Source organism: Plectropomus leopardus, chromosome 13 (genome assembly GCF_008729295.1).
Source record: "Plectropomus leopardus isolate mb chromosome 13, YSFRI_Pleo_2.0, whole genome shotgun sequence".
In the NCBI taxonomy this organism is placed as follows: domain Eukaryota; kingdom Metazoa; phylum Chordata; class Actinopteri; order Perciformes; family Serranidae; genus Plectropomus; species Plectropomus leopardus.
Genome location: NC_056475.1, coordinates 12,411,505 through 12,432,107, shown reverse-complemented (window position 1 = coordinate 12,432,107; position 20,603 = coordinate 12,411,505). Strand labels below are relative to the sequence as shown.

General features: G+C 40.6%; 1 protein-coding gene across 1 annotated transcript in view; it reads left to right on the top strand.

Moving 5' to 3' along the window:
- The window catches only part of jade2 (jade family PHD finger 2), a 211,139-nt gene extending 190,784 nt beyond the window's left edge, over positions 1 to 20,355 (top strand). Inside the window, exons 13-14 of the mRNA XM_042499142.1 lie at positions 11,445 to 11,589; positions 14,965 to 20,355. Of these exons, the coding sequence (XP_042355076.1) occupies positions 11,445 to 11,589; positions 14,965 to 15,753 (934 nt within the window). The 3' untranslated portion in view covers positions 15,754 to 20,355. The remainder of the gene's footprint in view (positions 1 to 11,444; positions 11,590 to 14,964) is intronic.
- Positions 20,356 to 20,603: the final 248 nt, after the last annotated feature.

Here is a 20,603-nt window from a genome sequence, read left to right as displayed (position 1 = left end):
TTTCCATTGCCAAAGTTTAGCCTAAGCATTATGCGACCCCCTGACTCAGCCCGATAAAGCCTCTTAAAGATTAGGAATGTCCAAGAGCGATTAACGCGATAAAAAAAAAAAAAATTAACACATTAATTACAGACCTTAATCGCATCACGATTAACGCGTTGATGTAACAGCCCAAGTAATTTCAAACATTGTAAATGTTTTTTTAACACAGTGATATAGTTATATGCATCTATGGGGTTATTTTTAAGATTTTGTTTTTTGGCATTTTTGCCATTATTTGACAGCTGACAGAGTAGACTGGAAACGGGGGAGAGAGCGGGCATTCATTTCCTGAGGCTGCAACTGATACTGTAACTTGGGCTGTTGCAGTGAAAGAATTTCCCCTGTAGTGATCAATGGATCAGTGGATCAATTTTGTTTGTTTTTGCAAATAACGTATTTTTTCCTGATTTTAATGATTTGCAAATATACTAAATTGTGAGGCCATTATTAGTTTCTTGTTGCTTTTTAAATCACAAAGATGACACAGTTTTAAACTAAATTAAACTTTTGTTCATTGTTAATACAGAACAAAGATGGTTGGTTGCGTCTGGGTGCTAATATCCGTGGAAGTAAAATTGACTACACAAGGTGGAGTACTTGCCCTGGATGAAGGGCGTTTTTGGATTTTACTGATAGTATAGCCAAGGATAGACAGGAAATGGAACAGAGAGGGAAGATGACATGAAGCAAAGGGCCCCAGGTCAGAATTGACCCCAGGCTGCAGCAAAGGACACAACCTTTGAGGTGCACACCACCAGATGATAGTTTTCCCCCTGAGTTTAGAATTAATTTCTTCTTCATTGTTGATGTTTAGTGATGTCATGGTTGGTCGTCTGGTCTTGTTGGTCTTGAAGTTATTAAGCACAGTGTAAATGCGCAGCACTCCCAATGAAAAAACATGAAAATTGCAGTTGTGGTGGTTGCTTGCCATCTCCCGTTAGAGTTACAGAGTTACAGTTGTCATTAAATACATTAATAAAAAAACACTTCTACCTGCTTACAACAACAACATATTGGGCAATGAAACCATCAAGTTTAAGGAGAAAATCAAAATGTATTTGAAGTTTTTGTTATTATGTAAGAAAATAAGTAATTAACATGCAAACAAGAAAGGCAGGAAAAAAACACTCAATTTGTGATATACAGCATGTTTGTGTGGGCGAACAAAATGGAAAACAAAGTCCTCTATATCTTCAGGCTTCCTCTGAAAAGAAGCTCCTCCGCTGTGAATAGCTTCTATATGTAGGACATCAGGTGGGCGGATTTGTAGTCTTACATAACCCTTGTTTAAACGTATCCAGATCTAATAAGTTATGAATATTCCTGCAGTGACATTCTGTAAAAAGCTGTTGGCTGCACAGATAATTACTGTACATTAATTAATTAATTAATTAATATCTGAGAGCCTCCATGAAACAACTAGTTTTGATGACTAACTGTGCTCTCAAATGTTTTTTATCTTCCTTTGCATGTACATGAATAAAAGCGGTTAATCTACATGATAGATAATATTTGTAGCACTTACGGCCTAATCGATTCTCAGTGGTGAATTTCCTTCTCACTTACCTTCCTGCCGTTCTCCAAAGAGAGGTCAGAGTTCAAGTCATCAGTGTCCTGCAGCTAAATGACATAATTTAAATAGGAAAAATACAACTTTGTGTATGAATGATAGGGAGTTTTGACATGCGGAACAGACACATCAACATGCAACAAATAAGACACATGAATAGCATAAAAAACACATAAACAGGACATATTGGCACACTGACAGCAGCACCAAAGCAACACGTGAAGAGCTCGTTTCCTTCCTGTGATCTCAGAAAACGAACATGACAGAATGTTGCTCAAAGCTGCAAAAACCGCCCAACAAAGACTTCACGCTGTCATCAAAAGGATGAAACCCAGAGCCGCTCTGTTGATAACCAAACGGGCTGTGACTTTGGGGGATTATTGCATTTTAGTAGGAATTATATACAGTTAAACCTCACGTTATTGTTAATATTTATGTATCAAAAAATGAATCAGATTCAGTTTGAAGTTCTGGCTTTGTGTGTCAGCTGCAGGCTTGAGTTTTGAGACACAGACTTGTAAGTAGAAGGTATTGTCACTTCAAATCACCTGTCTGAATGCAAAGTAGTGTTGTGTACATTACTGAAGTTGGACTTGTATATTGGTGGATTTTATAAGAAATGTGTTGTGTTATCTATTTTCAGGCTCTTTTTTCTAGTGTCTAGTGCATTCGCTCACATATTTATTTATCTGGTCTGAAATATGAAAGTTTTGGTATTAGTTAAAGAGATATTTTTGTTTTTTTCCAACTCTATTTTACCATGTTTGGTGCCATAGTGACTAATGGGAGCAACATTTTCTTAAATTGGTCTAGTATTGACCGAGAGGGCTGCAGTCAGCAGCGGTATAACTGAAAACCCTACAGACAAGTAAGCACGAACAATTTAAGGAACAAAAAGTGCTTGTTTTTGCCGCTGACAGACTCAGATTGTTATTACAAGTGTCTGACAACATTATGGAAAGGATCTCTGCAGATATAGACCTTTTTTTAAAGAGTAAGGTCCCCAAATCATTATTGCCAAACCCGCCAGACTTCATTTAAATAAACAGTAATGTTAGCGTGTATAGAGCGAGCACGTTTTCACATCTAACTGGATGAATGAAAAGTTTATTTCAAGCAAGCCAGCGTTGGTGTTAGTTGAAACAGTCAAAAGATGAACCAAGACAGCTTTTGCGAGTTTTATTTTGTCTCTGTGGACTTTGAATGAAGTGTGTTTAATGATGATAAAAATACCATTTATTTAAACAGAGTCTGGTGGGTGTGACAATAGCAAATTTGGGGCTCCACTGGGTTTCAAAAAATGGTCTATCTCTGTAGGAATCCTATCCACAGTTTAAATAACATTTGAACATTTAATAAGGACCTGCTTCACATTTAAATATAGTCATAGAATTGATGTTAAAACCACAGTTGTGTGTTCTCAGCAAGATAAAAATGTTGCCATGGCCTTCGGGAGTGATAGTTTGAAAAATGTTATTACAATGGGTTTAGTGGAGAGTTTCTTTGCACTGTGATGGTTTGAATGAGGTTTAGAGGGTATTTCACTTCAACAAGAATAACCTTCTCAAGAAACTACTAATAAAACTAATAATAAATATTATCAGTCTTTAACCCTTTGAAACCTGGATGAACATCAGTTTTTCTTTTGCTGCATTCAGACGCCCTTCACATGTATTGAACCTGAGCAAAGGATTTATCATCTACAAAACTATGGGAAATGGCAATGAGCAAATTGCAAGAAACTGGTAAAGGTGATGACCCGAAAAATTAATGTTTGAATAAAAGGAGAGAGAGAGAGAGAGACAGAGAGAGATAAATTTCAGAAAATTACCCCCAAAAAGGGAAAATTTCCAGGAACTTTATTTATGAATATTAGATTTTGCTTTTTTTTTTTTAATTTCCTGGTAATTTTCTTGTAATTTGTTTTTCTAATTTGTTGCATTACTTGTTAAGTTGCTCTATGCCTTCCTCACATGTTTTTGAAAGACATCAAACCAATTTGCTCAGGTTTCAAAGGGTTAAACATCTGATCCAGTCAAACACTAGCACATATATAACATTCAGTGTATAGAATCCAACATGTCCATTATATGTGCATTTGTATCTTAAAGTACAATCAAGATTCAATCTGGCAGAGACGTTTGGAGCTTTTCACACACCCACCCACACCACACGCACACACACACACACACACACACACACACACACACACACACACACACACACGCGCACACACACACACACAGACTATCAGCAATGACGCAGGACTGTCTCTCATTTCCTTATTTAACCACAGCTGAGCATTGCAGAGCTAACAGTATTTTCCTGTCGAAGTGAATATGATCAATAAATGGAGAGGTGATAACACAGGACAGGAGAATAGTTCGGCTCTGCCTCACTTGCTTCCTGTTCTGATATTATCTCCCTCTCCTTTTTCTATTTATCTCTTTCAGTATTGCTCTTCTCTCTCTCTCTCTCTCTCTCTTCTCTCTCTCTCTCTCTCTCTCTCTCTCTCTCTCTCTCTCTCTCTCTCTCTCTCTTCTCTCTCTCTCTCTCTCTCTCTCTCTTCCATCTCTCTCTCTGGCTCTGTGTTATAACACTCCCTCTCTGTGTTTATCTTTCCGTCTTTTGTCCTCTCTGTTTCGGTCTTTCCATCTGACTGATGAGGGATAAGGCCTGCAACTTGATGTTGAATAGATGCTGTGAGATCATCTCTCACATTGTGTTTCCATGACAAACAAGCCCCCTTCTGTGTATGCGGTGTGCTCTTGTTGCATCATTTGTCTGTGTGTGTGTGCATGTGTGTGTGTGTGTGTGTGTGTGTGCGCATGTAGGCTTTCTTTGTCGCTGTTATACATATATATATATATATATATATATATATATATATCGTCCCTGTCTCAGCATGTCATCTGTGTGTTTGTTTTTGCATGCCGTATGTGATCATATCTCACAGTCTCAGTGTGTGTGAGGGTGTGTGTTTGTGTGTCAGGCCATCTGTTCTCTGTCGGGTCTGGTCCTGACTCCCAGGGCTTTGTCTTCCTCTTAGTGTTCTGGGATCAAGAAGACAGACATGTACCAGAACTCCTTCTCAGATGTATTGTCCCCTAGCCACGACGTTTATTAGTCGGGCCCATATGCCAGTGGTAATTTGAAAAAAGGGAGATTGTTTTGAAGTCTTCGTGGTGTCACCTTCACATGCAGTGAGGAGTTTCACCCTTAAAACTGAGAAATTCAGTTACAGTGTTGTTGGACATTGCAATTTACATTCACTGGAACACATCCACCAAAAATTAACCGGGGAGCAAAAGAAAGGTATGTTAGGTTACGTAGCGAAATTTAACAAACAACCTTTCTCAAAGAAGCTATTTGTAATTTCCAGCCACACAGTCCAACCAAATGGGGGGCAGTATTTCAGCCTTGAAATGTCGGTGTACTACTGTGTCCATACAACCACATTTTACAGTCGTCAATTATAAACAAAGGCAACTCATAACTGACAGCAGAGGAAGAATACAGCCGGTCAAAATAAGGCTGCTATCTTATGACCTTCACATGTGGCGTTTGTGTGTAGCTTACTTTACAGCTTACTTCGCTCAGTTTTAGCAACGCCACAGTAACAAGAAAACAGTCACATCACGTCATTTAAAAAGTTTATCACGAACTGTAAGCCTACAGTTTGTTTTTTCATAAGTTACACTAAAGATATGTTTCTGTCAATAGCCAGCATTAGATGTTACTCACCAGTCTAAAAGAAACATTGCAAGTTCAGCATCGAATTGCATCTTTTTACTCTCCAGGAGCTGTCTCCAGTATTAGAAAGCCACACCAATATTTACTATGGTTTTCCTAATCTGTTAATTATTCAGTGATATTTCATGCATTTTTAGAGGCATTTGGTATCAAAGGTAATAATCTGCCTGTTTGGTATGACTCCCTCTCTTTATCTTTTGTGCCTGATATCAATAGTACAAGTAAAAGTGCCTTGAGTTCTTACTGTTGGTAACAAGAGAAAAAAGTGCCACTCACTCAGAGCACTATCAGTCCTCTCTGCAGTGCATTCAGGCTGTTGTTAACTCAAGAAATAGGTCTCATTGTGTCCTGTTTGATGGCTTTTCCTCTTTATTATTGTTGAATTTCTGTGCAGAATAGCATCCCCAGAAAGATGCTAGTGCTCTTTTATTCTGAACGAAAACACAACAGAAGAAAAAGTCAAGGTTGCATCGTAATAGCTTTTTTAGTTTGAACCCTTTTAAGGTTGTTTTGGGGTGAATTTTTTCCTTTAGCATTAAGATGAAATAGAGCAAAGAAAATTTACATTTCATTCAAGTGGCCAAAAAGATAATGAGGCCAAATGACAGAGCAGAATGATGTGAGATCATTTTGAACCGATATGGTGAGAGACAGGTAGGCAAGTGAAATGTCCGTATTGTTATAGAGAGCAACTCTGACAGGTTCATTTCTGTTGATTCACACTGTGCCTTTTATTCTGGTTGCCATCATTTTGTCCGATTATGATTTTGCCCCTTTTTTTCTGCTGTTTAGTTTGCTCTTTTTGTGTTTGCTGCTCCTCTTGTCTCCCCTTTATCGCTCTGATGGGTCTTGAGACCGCTGTGTTCCCCCCCTGCACTTTTACTCTGTTTCAGTTTCCTTGTGTCTATCTTTGTCTCCCTGGTCGAGTTTCCAGGCCGACGGCTGGCACCCGAGAACAATCATCAGACTGTCGTGAGGGCTTTAGACCTGTGAACACACACACTCTCTCCCTCTCAGTCACCGGCCTGGTCTTGGCCCTGTCCTGCTGCTAGCGCATTCCTGACTCTGCCTTAGCAGCGCTAGCTAGCGAATCATTGCTACAACATCAGCTGTTCTGTAAAGCCATCCTGGGGCTTTTTGTAGCTGTAGGACCAGTGTGCATTCGCATCGTAGCTGGCTGCTTCCCCAGACTGTTGTTGTCACGCAACAAAGCCTCAAACAAGGGATTTAGAGGACTATAACAGAGCCTTTGATACATAGCATTAGCCTACAGTAGTTCAACGTGTTAGCTGCAGCTGCAGGAGGAGGAGTCAGTGTCGTCACCTGGTTTAAAAGGTACAGCTCCACTATCAGTAGACTTCCTCTGAAAATGAATATTATTTGGGCTACTACCAAAAAAAAAAGAGAAACAGCAAAGGATATTAAAATCAATGACATCCCATCATCTTTCAGAGCTACAGAAATGAAACAATCCATAGAGAGATGAGAGAAAAACCAAAGAGTCTCATACTACAAAGAAGATATACTGCTACTTTTGCAGAATAGGAGAACAGAAAATACAAAAAATCTCTCATTACATCTGAAAAAGTGGGTGTTAGCTAAATAGTTGTGATGAATTTGTAAAATGTATGCCCCAGTGTCCCTCAACTGTAAAGTGGTGAAATGGCAGCAACAACAAAGTGACACCAGCATGGTTTAAACATGGGATGTTGAAAAGAAAAGTCATTAAGCCACACTTGTGGCACTAGGGATGGTGGTTTGTCAGCTGGTCATCACCATGGATGTGTAAAGAGAACTGGATACAGTATTGGAAATGGGGGCCCCATTCATTCCAATGGAAGTTGCTCAGCGGTGCATTAAAAAACGTTCAGCTGCTGCGTGTAAAATTACCCGAATGATCTTCACTGCTTCTGCGCTGTGGGACCCAGCAGGCACACTACAGACAACCACCACTACTTCCTGTTTAGCGCTCTGCTAACTTGAATGGGGATTAAATGATTTAATCTTGTAGCTCAGCTAGGCTGTCCTTCAGTTTATGACTGAAAATCTGTAAAAGTAATAACATCTCCATCAGCCTCAGCTGTGCTTTGTGTTTAACGCTAATTAGTAAATGTTAGACACTCTAAGCTAGGATTGTGAACACTAAACATTATACATCAATGCTGTCACTGAGAGCATGCTACAATGGTGATGCCAACTTTTGGCTTAAAGCACTGCTGTGTCTCAGGACAGCCTCACAGAGGTGCTAGCATGTCTGCATACGCTTAGTCTTCTGTCTATATCTTCCAAGATGTAAAGCATACAAAAAATAATGTAAGAATGCATAGTGTGTGATAGAATTCGAGCATAGCTAAAGACTACAAAGTGGCATGTTTTAGGTTTACCTCCCACCTTTGTCTCTCTGAACTCTCTACTTGCTTCTCTCTCCTCCATCATCGCCTCCTGTCTTCCTCACACTTCTTCACTGGCTTTTTTTTTTCCCCTCCGTCACCTATTCCCTCCCTCGGAGCTCTCCTGACTCCTGCAGAGACATGCTGCGTCATGGAAACGACCGGCTCTGTGTGTGTGTGTGTGTGTGTGTGTGTGTGTAGTCTGGTGTTAAAGCCACCCTAACAGCACCTCCTGCCGTCCCGCTTGGCAGATCATTATAGGCACTGAAGATTTACAGGGAGGCTGGAGAGATAGTTGAGGAAAGAAAAAAGAAAACAAGCTCAGACCACAAACATCTGCAGGCACTTGTCGGTATTTTTCATAATGTGCCTGTGTGCAAGTTTTATATATTTAACATTATCGGCATCTCTGCTTTTATATTTATATGGTCCTATGGGTTGTTAAGAGGCAGTTTTTCCCCAAAGTGGATCTGACGGACTCCCAGGGTTCTCGTGCAGAGGTTAATAGTTGTTCCTGGCTAAGTCAGAACACTAAATTTCATTATTTTTCCATTCAGTAGATAACACACCCTCTGGAGTCTAACATCATTTTGATTTTGTTTCACATAATTTTTTTTCCTGCTGTTACCAACAAAGAGCATTTTCCTTTGAACACAGTTCTGTTTCTGATTGGTCTGAAATTACTAAAGGTTGTTTTTCAGAGGAAATAGCTTTGATTATTTCTTGTCTACACTGAGTTTTGACAGGGTTCCTGTGGTTGTTGATAGTCATTCATAAAAATAATAGTGAAGGGTATTTTAGTAGTCCAAAATTGCGATCGTTCGTGGTGGTCTTGCTGTTATCATCATCCCACCATCTGTGAACATCCTTTTTGGTATAAAAACTACAAGCACAGGATTTTATTACATTAGGGTTTGTGTCTTAAGCTGGGCATACACTGTTCGATTTGAGTCCATTTCTGACCCAATTTTTAAGCTAATCACTGCTCATTTTAGAGTCTGAACAAATTTAAGCTTCATTGGGCATCATTTGCTGCAAAGTACACAGGGGGAGCGAGGACTGATCATAGCTCGTTCAACTCAAAAACATTTCTAAAATGTGCTCAAATTGTAAAATGTCTGCCTAACTTTTTGTGCAACTACCTGGGATCCCAACATAGAATGTTTTTGACAGTTTTGTCATCTATGAAAGAACAAAATATGAGAATTGCTTCTAACTAAGTTAAATTCTGTTTTGGGGTTGGTTTCAAATTTGTAAAATATCCATGTAATCTCCTCTCTCTTTTTTATAGGTAATAATTTATGGACGTATCAAACATGTACTCTATCTTGCAAAAGTTATAGTTGTTTATATTTATAGTCATTGTCAAATGACGAAAAGCTACTCTAACCCTAACCAAACTGAATATGACACAGTTTCAGAACAAAGCTGACGTTCAAAAGGTGGATGTGATCTTTGAAATGAAATGCTATCAGACTACCGACTCTTGTGTAAGAGGATGTAAAGATGAGTGCAAGCCAAATTGTGGGCACCCTCTTCTGTGGGAACAAGAGGAAAAAGTGCATGATATAATGGATCCACCCCCCACCCCCCATTCTCTGTTCTCCTAAAGCCTCACAGTCTTCACTGCATCGTGTGTATGTTTGAGTTTGCGTGTAGACAAAAAATGCCACAGACAGGCACACAGTGCTTTGGCAGCACTTTCACGGCCCACAATGATAGAAAAAGGAACCATGAAAATCTCCTAATTACACACACACATACATACACACGCACACACACACACACACACACACACACACACACACACATGCATGCACTCACAGCAGCAGTGTTGGGAAGGAGACAGGAAACAGGATTTCTGCTGTAAAATGGGTTTATATCTTCATTATTGATGAGGCGACAGAAACAGTATGTTTGGATTTGGAGCTTATCGCTGCGTACTGTAAATGTCAGGGTGTCAAGTTGGGGTTTTTTTTCTCTCTTTCTGTCAGGCCCAGAAAAAAAACACATTTAGATGTGCTATGTGAGAGAGTAACATCAATTTGGAAATTTTACATGACAAATTACTATTATATTCATTTTGGTGGTTGGTATAATTAACATAAACAAAGAAAAATACCTCAGATTTAGCTTCCTCTAACCTCGATATGTTTTTTTACACCAACTCAGACTGGGATACTTTGTTGTTGTTGTTGTTGTTGTTGTTGTTGTTGTTTTTTATGTTTTGTATAGACAGCAGTTGTCAGCTGAATGCATTATTCTGTTCTTACTTTTTGTGCATTAGAGCATCACATGCATCAAAAGCAAGGAGACTTTGCAGGTTTTGGCATGTGTCCACATAGTGTTTTTCTTCAGCAAAATCCGAAATGCATCGGAAAGCGATGGCAGGGTGCTGAGGAGCACTTCATCCCAGCACTTTTTTAATGATGTGCTACATGTGTTTCTGTGAAAATAATATCTTGACATTAACGTTAACTATGAAGCTTACATAATGCTACATTCATCGAGGGTTGACTACTCACGCACAACACGCTTACATCGTGTACAGTGATAAAATCACGACACTCACCAGTAACGTGTGGTGTCCAGCAGATCTGCCCCCAAAATCGGGGTTTTCTATCTTTGTTGTGATAGTTTGTGACTGACATATAATACAGTAGCTCAACAAGCGGTTTTCTTTGTGAAAACTTAGCACTCAGAGCAAACCCACAAAAAGCTGGATTGTTCTGAAAAAAAGATGCTGGGCGTGGCACTTTTTCTCCATACACTCTCTCCTCATTGGGGATTAAAAAAAAAAAACACCAGCATTCATAAAAAACACTTCAGAGGTCTGCCAGTCAACTTTCGATGATTAGTTGCGACCAGCAGCACTATAGCTCGATCTGTTGGTTGGCCAATCATTCAGTCCATTAACATTCTTCCACCCTTTTGTGGCCACAGTTTTCACCCTCAGAGGAGTAATTTTGGCATAGAAGTCAAGTGTGTGTGAGGCTGTGTGTGTGGGTGCATGATCGCATGAATGCATGCACTTACATGGTTGCAGCTATTGCAAATTTTGCCCTTGTTTCTGTGATATAAATGTTTCAGTTTTGGAATTCCCCACTTTGGAGAGGTCTTTCAAATTGAGTTGCTTGTTTTAAAATTTTAAAAAATGCGAATGTGTTAAAAGAAAATTTTGTTTCATTGCCATTTTTTGAGTAATGACAAAAAAACTTTGCCCAAATATTATTACTTGAATGCAGGTGCCACTTTTGAATAGAGTGAACCGACTTTAATGAATTGACGCTAACCCCGTGTTTAACAGAATTGTGGGTTTTAAGGTTTTGCATTGCAGGTCTGAAAAGCTCTGGTGTTCTGTCTCTATTTATTCCTTAGTCTCTAGTCTCTGAATTGAAAGACAATTCCCCTCAAATCATATGACACTTTTACTACAACTTTATCTCTGGGCTATATTTTTATCTATAAAAATGTGCCACACCCCTCACCTGTTTGCTTTGTCTTTCTCCTCTTCTCTCCATCTTTCTTCCTTCATCCCTACCAATTCTTTCTCATCACTTTGTCTCCCACCTTTGTCACCCCCTGCTCACTCTCTCTTTCCCTCCCTCTGTTTCCGTCTTAATATAATCCATCTCTTCCTCCCTGCATCTTCCTCTCTTGCTGCTCATGTCCCTCCCCCCTCCCCCCAGTTTGTCCAAGTCCTTCCCGTTGGACAACTCTTTGTTCGACAGCTGGGTTGCCCAGCCGGTTCAGAACACGGCTGATGACATGCTGAGCCAGTGGGCCCTGGGGGCCCAGCATCGGGACAAGAGCGGGAGCCTGCTCTCCGATCAGGTAGGCCTTCAGCAGCAGGAGGCCTGCAGAGCAATGCCTCAGCTGTTTTTGAGTTTACTGTATTGTTATTGTAACTGATACATGCAGATGCTACTTTGATAATGCAACAGGTTGAAATTTTACAAATTCAATGCTGCCAAAATAAAAAGTGATCTGCAAGCTGAACTTCATTTCAGCGCCAATACACAGATCAGACCAGTTAATGGAGGAGGAGGATTGCATTAGACAGAGCTGCAGTCGGGCTCTTGGCTGTAAACAGCAGCACACATGGGCAAAATTCAAACAGCTGAAATCAGCAGCAGTGTCAAACAGTCTATCACCTCTTGAACTGAGTCCCAGTCCACTTCACTGGTGGATGAAACTAGAGCCAGAAGCCAAATAAGGAACTATCCTTCCTGCAGACGTGATTGATACGGACATCCAAAGTTACATTCTTTGTCAAAAAGTTCGTCTTAGTCGAGAGAAGGGGCCAAAGGGGCCAAAAGCCAGACAAAACTGATGTCCACAAAAGCAGAAAAAATCTGTAGGCGGGGTATCTGCAAGAAGTAAACTGTTTCAAACCAACTTCAAAACTTGTAATACATTGTAACATCTCATACTGACCTTTGTGTACAACGTACTTGTGTATTCTTCACAAGTATGTTTTTGCATGTTAATGCACTGAAATGTAGCACAAAGGTCCAACTCAGTCAAAGTTCTTGCTCAATGTAATTCATTTTACTTGAGGTTGTGTTTGCATTTATGTGAAATGAGGAACTGCAACAAGCACAAATGGAAAGTTTTGGTTAATGACAAAATAACTTAAACAACAAATACATAATGGCAAATCTAAGTTAATCAGTTGAAAATAGGCCCCATCAAATAGACTACCTACTACTTGAGGTACATTTGCTAAAAGCTACAGTGCCCAGCTGTTTTATGAAATTGTTCAGTCTTTTTCAAGAACAAACTTTATATTTGTGACCTGCTTTAAAAAACTTGTGTGTTCAGTAAGGAACTAATAGCCTAAATTCTACAGATAGAAAAGGAGAGTATTGAGAGTTGGACTAACACACTGATAGTTTGGGTCTTTTAGCTGGATTTGTTGACAGTCTTAAAGAAATTTATTAGAAGAATATTATTTAAGTAAGATGGTGTATTTGGGCCATTGAGAGTTGAAAAAAGCACAGAGGTGGGGGCTAATGTAATTTCTGAGATTAAAATTGTAAATTTACAAGTTAAAAACTTGGATATTCTATGAGATTGAAACGGTAAAAGAAAATGAATTTACGTTCAAAACTTGAATATTCTGAGCAAATGTATGACTTTAGAAATTTATTAAGCCGTCATATTTAAGTGGCATCCAGTTTTCGTAAAAGAAATGGCATTCCTTTTAGGACAGAAATATTAGTTTGAATCCTGAGATCCTCCCATTCACAGGCAGAGTGAGTTTCTCCATGTGAGGATAAAAGAAGTTGGAAGTGAGCTCTCGTGCTTTCCAGTCAAGTCTCATTGATCCAGCTGACATCAAAGCTCCTGTTTAAACTGTCCTCAAAAGTAACTCACCAAAGTGTTTCAGGGATCATTAGTGTTTAAGTTTTAGGCATTCAAGTTCATAATGCTGACAAAGTCAACAGAGGCCCCTCCTAGCTCCTTGCTGCTCTAATAGCACATTTAACGAGCCCTTTGAGGACAATTTGTTATTTAGGGCAGTATTGTTAAAACTGACATCTCATAACTAGACTAGAGACATTTGTGCTGTGCTTTTAAATTCTATTATTATCAACTACATTTTACAAAACGGAAACTCATCTATATAAAGGTCTTTTGTCAAATGTCACAAATTCACAGAAAAGAGTTAAGCCTCCAAACTCAAAGCCACATTCATCCACCTTTTATTTTGAGGTATTTCGTCTGAATGAGTGGAGTTTGGAGTTGTGTGAGTTTTTCTCAATTCTCATTGTAGGTCGATCAGTTCGGTGATGGTCGGAGCAGAGTTGCACTGTGGCTGACCTGCTGTTCTTCTCAGGAATGTGCTCTGTTTGTGTATTGATTGGCAGGGAGCTTCAACCAGAATGCATGATATAACTCCATTGTTTGGTTATGTCTTCAGGGATGAAAAAAACCCCAAAAACCCAGGAACATGGTTTTCCAATAAAACAGGATGAGATGTTAATGTGAAACCTAATAAGAAAGATCTGCAAAAATAAAAAGAAATTTTAACAGGTTGTGAGCTGAATTTTATCAAACAAACCCACAGGTCCCACCTTGAAGTGGCTTATTGTTGATATTCATAAAATTCCTTTTCTGTAATATGAAAGAGCAAGTTAAAGATTCAACAAACAAATCACATGAAAAGAATAAACACTCCAATGTAGAAAGCTGTTAGCTTTGTCATTAGATTTCTTTGCTTGTCAACAAAATCACTCGTGACATCAGCTGCTTACATGCTCCTCGGCTGAGCTGCTGGAACTGTGGGTAGGTGGTGGTAGTGGGTGGGGAGTTTTTGCTCCCAAATATTGCAAGCAAGAATGTGAGGTTTCCAAACTAAAAAGCCAAGCAAGATGCTAATTAGTTGTTGTCGGTGGTGGACAAAGTACACAACTCTGTTACTTGAGTCAAAGTACAGATTCTCCTGGTCCGACTCAAATTATTACTTGAGTTAAAGTACTGGATTACTTGCTTTAAAAAAAACGTAATTAATAATTCTTTTTCGATCTCAATTCATTTTTGTATATTGATACAGTACATTTACAGAACCAATGACTCTTAAACAACCCACTGAATGCACTGCCTTGGTTGTAGAACCTGTTGACTGGAAAGCTTGTTGAATATCCTGCAAAGCCTATAGAAATACCTAAATTGACCAAGGGACCGCCATCATTTTCATTTATTAAAATCTGACTACAGTTCTTGATTGTCTCTTTGTTTCTACTAACTGCTACCTCAAAACAAAATGCTTCTCATCCTCCTACCGATGCCTTGTCTTGCAAACAGTGTAATTGCTTTAGATGCAGCTTCTTAAAAAAATAAGCAACAAAATAAAATAATAAATAAAAAATAAACAACCTACCTTAACATCCCAGTTGCACACCTGTAGCTATATAACTGTTCAGCAGCAAGATAGAGACATCTTACTACAAATTTAATGAATTCACAACCAAAAATACAGTTCAGAAAATGTTTGATTTGGGGGTAACATCTACCTTATTTTTAAGTCCAAAATTTAAAAGATAAAAATCAGTTTCTGCCTTCAAAGCAAATGTTATGAGTAACGAGAGAATTCAAAGGAATGTAGTAGGGTCATTCTTATCCTCTCATCGCCCATCTCCTCCTTCATCTCCAATTTCTGTCTATCCTCTTCTCACCTCCTCTTCTTCTCCTCCTGTCATCCAGCTGCTGCAAGGCGAGGAGAGCCTTCTAAACCTTATGATGGAGAATTCCATGCAGTCCACCTGGAAAACACCCCAGCTGGGCCGCAAACCACGAGGGAGCAACAAGACCCGTGCACGTGGGCAATCTGCCACCACCCCCAGCCAGCCCCAGACGCTTCTGTCCGCAGCAGACGACTCCGCCGCCAGCAACCCCTCCACCGCAAAGAGCCTCTGGGCGAGCGCGGCGGAGGAAAAGCCAAGCCATGTGGGCCGGAAAGGAGAAAGGTCCAGGGGGTCATCCAAGGCCTTGCACCATCACCACCTTCATCACCACCAGACAAGGAGCTCTGACCTGCACAGGGACCCACCGCCGCAGCCACCCATCTCCAAAATGGATTCCTGTCACATCTCGGAGGACCGCGGCCCGTGGGACAGCGTCTACGCAGGAAATGGCGTTGCATCTGGTTTCACTGCAAGCTCATCTCCACATCCAGCCTCCAGCCCCGGGGCTACGTTGCCTGACACGGGGGCGATCACTCGTGGTGGAGGTCCGCGACTCCGTCTGTCCCGCCAGGGTAAATCAAAAGGAAGGGGCGTCAGTGGAGGTGGAGGCATAGCAGGGCTGGAATCTGTGAGCCTGCCGCTCACAGGAAAGGACACGTCCATTCTGGACGCTGCCGAGACTGACGGGTACTTCTCTGATGGCGAGCAGAGTGATTCGGACATGCGCTCTGGAGGACGCAAACTCCGCTTGCCGCAGTTGCATTCTGGGAACGAGGACCTGCTGAGAAGGAGCGTGCTGGCATCCTAAAGACCTGAGACTCAAAGAAACCCACACAAACAACCAGTTATTCAAGCAAAGTCCCGCTGGCTTATTGTTTCTCCATCTGTGCCCAATATACAGTCCACAAAACACGGCTGGATGGCTTTGTTCAACCAAATCCCTGTCACATTTACCAGTGGAAAATCTCTTCAGCTCTTACCTGCTTTGTTTTTTGGGGGAATTTGAATGTAGCTGTTTGCCTGTCGTACAGTAAAGCTTCTCCACCGGACCTTAGTTTGTTGTTAGCTTACCACAAGATGCGATACATTCAACAAATAGGAAACAAACATTACCTTTAGTCCTTGCTTTTTATTTCGGATTTTTTTTTTTTCGTTTCTGGGCGTTGAAGTACCCATTTCTGGCCTCATGTATGTGGTATCTGCCAGACTTGGGAACAAACACTTTGGGGCATTATTATTATTATTATTCAAGCTGGTTTCAGGGTCTGCTTCGCTCTTGGTCTTTGTGGCCTGAGATGCATCCAATGAGTCCTTGTTTTCTTGAATACCGTTCAATGGAAAGACAATTTCACACCAGAGCTGGTCTGAATCTGTACAGAGGGTGACATGGGATATGTTCAGCCTTGAAAAGCACAACTAGCAAGTCATAAGAGCTGTAATGTAAGCACTCGTGTGTGTGTATAATATGCGTTCAATCAGGGTTGGGGTCAATTCTTGTTGTGTTGACTCGGTTCAAAATGTACACTAAAGCCGTCATTCTCAAATTTATCTCCACAGGTTTGCAGCTATTTTGATTTCTTTAAAGCAAATAGATTGACCCCAACCCTGGTGCTAGTTCAGATTGTCACACAGAGACACAAACACACAGACATACTGACACACATACTACTACAAGCAAATCCCTTTGCTCACATCACAGCCGTTGTTGAAATAATTGATCTGACATTTGTCAGCTGCTTTCAAATTCTTCCTAATTCTGAGTTTAGGTTTTTTGGGGTTTTTTTAGCCTGAATATTTGGAGAAAGATCATCGTAGAAACTCTGTGCCTTCTGTCGCTTGCCCTGTGCCCCTGCCTCCCTCAACACCCCCCGACCTTACCAATCAACCAAACAATCACTGAGTAGATCAATCAGTCGTTTCTCAATCGGATTTGTAACAATCAAACCAAAAGGAAATCCCGTTGGATTGGTTACCGAGTGTAGCCAGGATTGGGCTCCTTGTCACCTTAACAATTGCCGAGTGCCTGAAAACAAGGATGTAAATGCAGCGTTTGCCATTAATCAACAAAGCATCTGTTAGCAAAGCAGAGCCACAGCGTACTATCAGTGCAGAGAGCTGCCTACTGTTCTGTGCCCCCTACCCACATCTCTAAATAGGTCACTGCAGACCAGAGCTGTCGATAAACAGGGTTTGGCCAGGTTACACTGTGAGCGCCGTGTCACTGCCTCTTCTTGAGAGAACCGACTGCAACAATAGATACGCATGGAGAAAGGACAAAGACAAAAACATCAGCCTGCTAGCCAACTCCCATTCATACCAAGTCTTTTAGATTGGTGGTTTTTGAGCCCCCAGAAACAGCGCTGGGCTTTGGTGCCTATTTAAATAGTGGCAAAATGTGAAATTACAACTTCTGGGTCCATTATATGGTGCCATGGGTCCAAAAATACTTTTCCCATGGACTTATATTGTGAAAGAGACATCTGCAAATCAGTGAATACATTTTTTTAAGGTCACAATCCCAGAAAAATGTTCCATTTGGTCCAGTAACATTTCTAAAGTCTAGAAGAGCCAAACGACTACATCATTTTATCCACATTTAACTTAGCAGAGGGCTAAACTGGAATTAGCTGTCTCGGCTGGCGGAAGTCTCTGGTCGCTTGCTCTATGGCCCCTACGATGCCCCACAAATAAATGAATGTGTGGGAAACCGACTGTCCTTTTTCTGTGAATTGATTAGTCAAAATTGGAGACGTGACAAATCTCAACGGTCCATTCACTGGCTTTTTTGGAGCTTCCAAATGTGACTCAAGTTCTCTGCTGGCTTAGGTTGTGTCACATTAACTAAAAATGGAGAGACAAGCTTTATAAGCATTTTAGAAATTTAAATGACATAACGTGCAGTTTATCCATATCATTGGAAAAAGTAGTGAAAACCCTAAGTCACAAGTTATTTATGTTTACTACAGTATATGAGGCCACCAGCGTTCAATTTTTAGGCATCAAGAGAAACTAGTCCTAATTTATCTCATCCATGTGTATCTTTGCTGTTTTGCTATGGGTTTAGTAAGATGCTGAGCACTGAGTGGGCACCAATGTGGCTTCCACTTAAGTTTGACATGGCCACGCTCTTGTAACCGATGGCTCTGCTGCATTTGTTCTCCTGTTAGACGAATAATGACAATGTAATAATCAGCTTCAGAGGCCTACGCTCTTAAGTTCTTGAATTGAGTTGTTTGTAAATTTGTTTTTCAAAAAAAAAGATACGTTTTTGTTGTTCTCTCGGAGAGTTGTATTTTATACTTAAAGCAGTCCATGGTATTCTCAGGGGTTAAAAAAACTTTAAAAAAAAAGAATAAAAGGTTTAAAAATGTATCGAAAAAGCGACGTAAGACAGAGATACATATATATATACATATATATATATATATATATATATACATATTTTATATCGTATACAGTATATATATATATAACGTGATGTGTGTATGTCTAGAAACTTCCTTATTTGACAAGCTTCACTGTTTGAACTCCTACGCAACTACTACTGAGCATGCTCCTTCTCTCAGTATGACCATATGACCATTAGCCTTGGGTTCAATAGTCTCAACCAATAATTAATGCCCATTTGAACTTGTTTGAGTCAACAAATGAGTGGGACAGGTTTCAAATAATATTAGCCCCGTGGTCACCCACAAGAAGGGACATTCTTCTCAATCTCCCAGCTTTCTTGCAGCCAAGTACACACCCATCTGGTTCCCATGGGTGAAATAAAGCATCACAGGTGATTAAGGGCTGCTTGACCCAGGCCTGATAAACAGAGGCGCCAGTCCAGTCTCTGTTGTTTTTTTTTTCTTTCTGTATGGACAGCTTCGAACCTGTCTTCTGAAGTGACCACGCCAAAGAACAGATCTGTGTATCAAGGCAGCATATTTACATCTTATCTACACAAACACACATACACATGCACCGTCTCTGTTTTTGAAGTTGAGGAATGGTAGATAAGGATGTCAAAACAACTCTTGCTGTCCGGGTCCGCTCAGTTTAATTTCAGCCTGGTTCGACACAGCTTGATGGGGAAACGCCGTAAGCTCAGGCACGGTGTTGTGGTGTTGCGTGACCTCCTCTAATTCACATGGGGGCGCTCTTTAGTCTACTACACCACCACCCATGAACCCAACCTGGATTCTCCCACATCTGCACCCATGGGGGGGTTACATAGGAATAGCCTGTCGCCACAGAAATGGGCTTGTGATGGTTATTAAAGTCACACATATTAACCCCCTTCAGAAAAAGCCAAATGCTGCTGAACTGAACACACCGCTCTCTCTCTATCATACACACACACACACACACACACACACACACACACACAAACACACACACACACACACACACACACACACACACACACACAAACACACACACCAGAGCTGGTATAACAGGGTTATAATGTACAAGATGACTAGTTTTTTATATGTATGTGGTCCTGACTGCATCAGGAAGCATGAGCTTACTCAGAGTGAAACGCCCCCTATCAGCAGGAGAGTATTATAACTAAAGACAGAGCAGTGTCTCTGTCCCCTTTTGTCCTTCAGATGTAACCATCGTAGAAGATTCACATAGTCCACACTTGTCTCTTTTTTGCCATTGAGAGGCTGGAAACCCCCTCTTTTGAAAGGTTTTTGTGTTAAAGTATTGTCTAAAGCTTTCATACAGGACAGGTGGAGGATTTTGGACTTCTACATTGGCTACTGTTATTACAACCCCCATGGAAACTGACCACAACTCATACAATAGCTGCAACAAAGCTTGTGTTTTGAAGCGAGGAATCTGTGGCATATCGTCATTACAGCCCACAGATTCTTCCACTGGGGGTGGTTGTTACCATTCATGGGTTGCTAAGACAGAAACATGTAATCTTGGTTTCAATATTCAGTGTTCAGAGTAGCCTGACTTTGTAGACAGTGGTATTAGACAAGGCCTCACATGTACGGCCTTAACATGTAGTAGCAAATGCTAAGGCTGCACAGTGTTGTCATGGAAAAAAATCACCTTTTTCTGGCTGAATTTCCTCTGCAGAAGTTGTGGAGGTGGTTAGGTGAGTTATTTGTAAAGATTTTCTCCTGTTTGCAAGTCAGATTTGAACCCAAGAACTCTCCACCAGAGTACCTTGTCAGGCAAATTGCATTTTGATTTTTTTTCCTAGATACTGTGCAGCCTTGGCAAACACAAACTGGTTATTATTCTATATTTACAGTGTGGCTTCAATGCCATCTCCTTCCGCTTAGTAGATACTGTAGACTGGAGTCTTTTACAGGTTCTTTTTATCAATATCCACTAGAATACAACTTCAAAGCATCACTGTCCTCTGTGTGGTATGCTGGTGTGGGTGTTGGCTCATAGCCCGAAATGTGCTCTGATGATCTTTGAATTTTACAACTCTGTCAGGTCGCATATCCAGATTAGACTTTTCTTTTCTTTCCTGGGTTTAATCTGTAATATCGGTCAGCGTGAAGCATCGGTGTCAGTATCGGTGGAAGATCTGGAGTATTGGAGGTTATGTTGTCCTGTGCAAGCTTACCATTTAGAGTGCATGGTTAAGACATTGTGCATAATGGATAAATATACAACTACAGTTTTGTAAATGGTGAGCTTCTG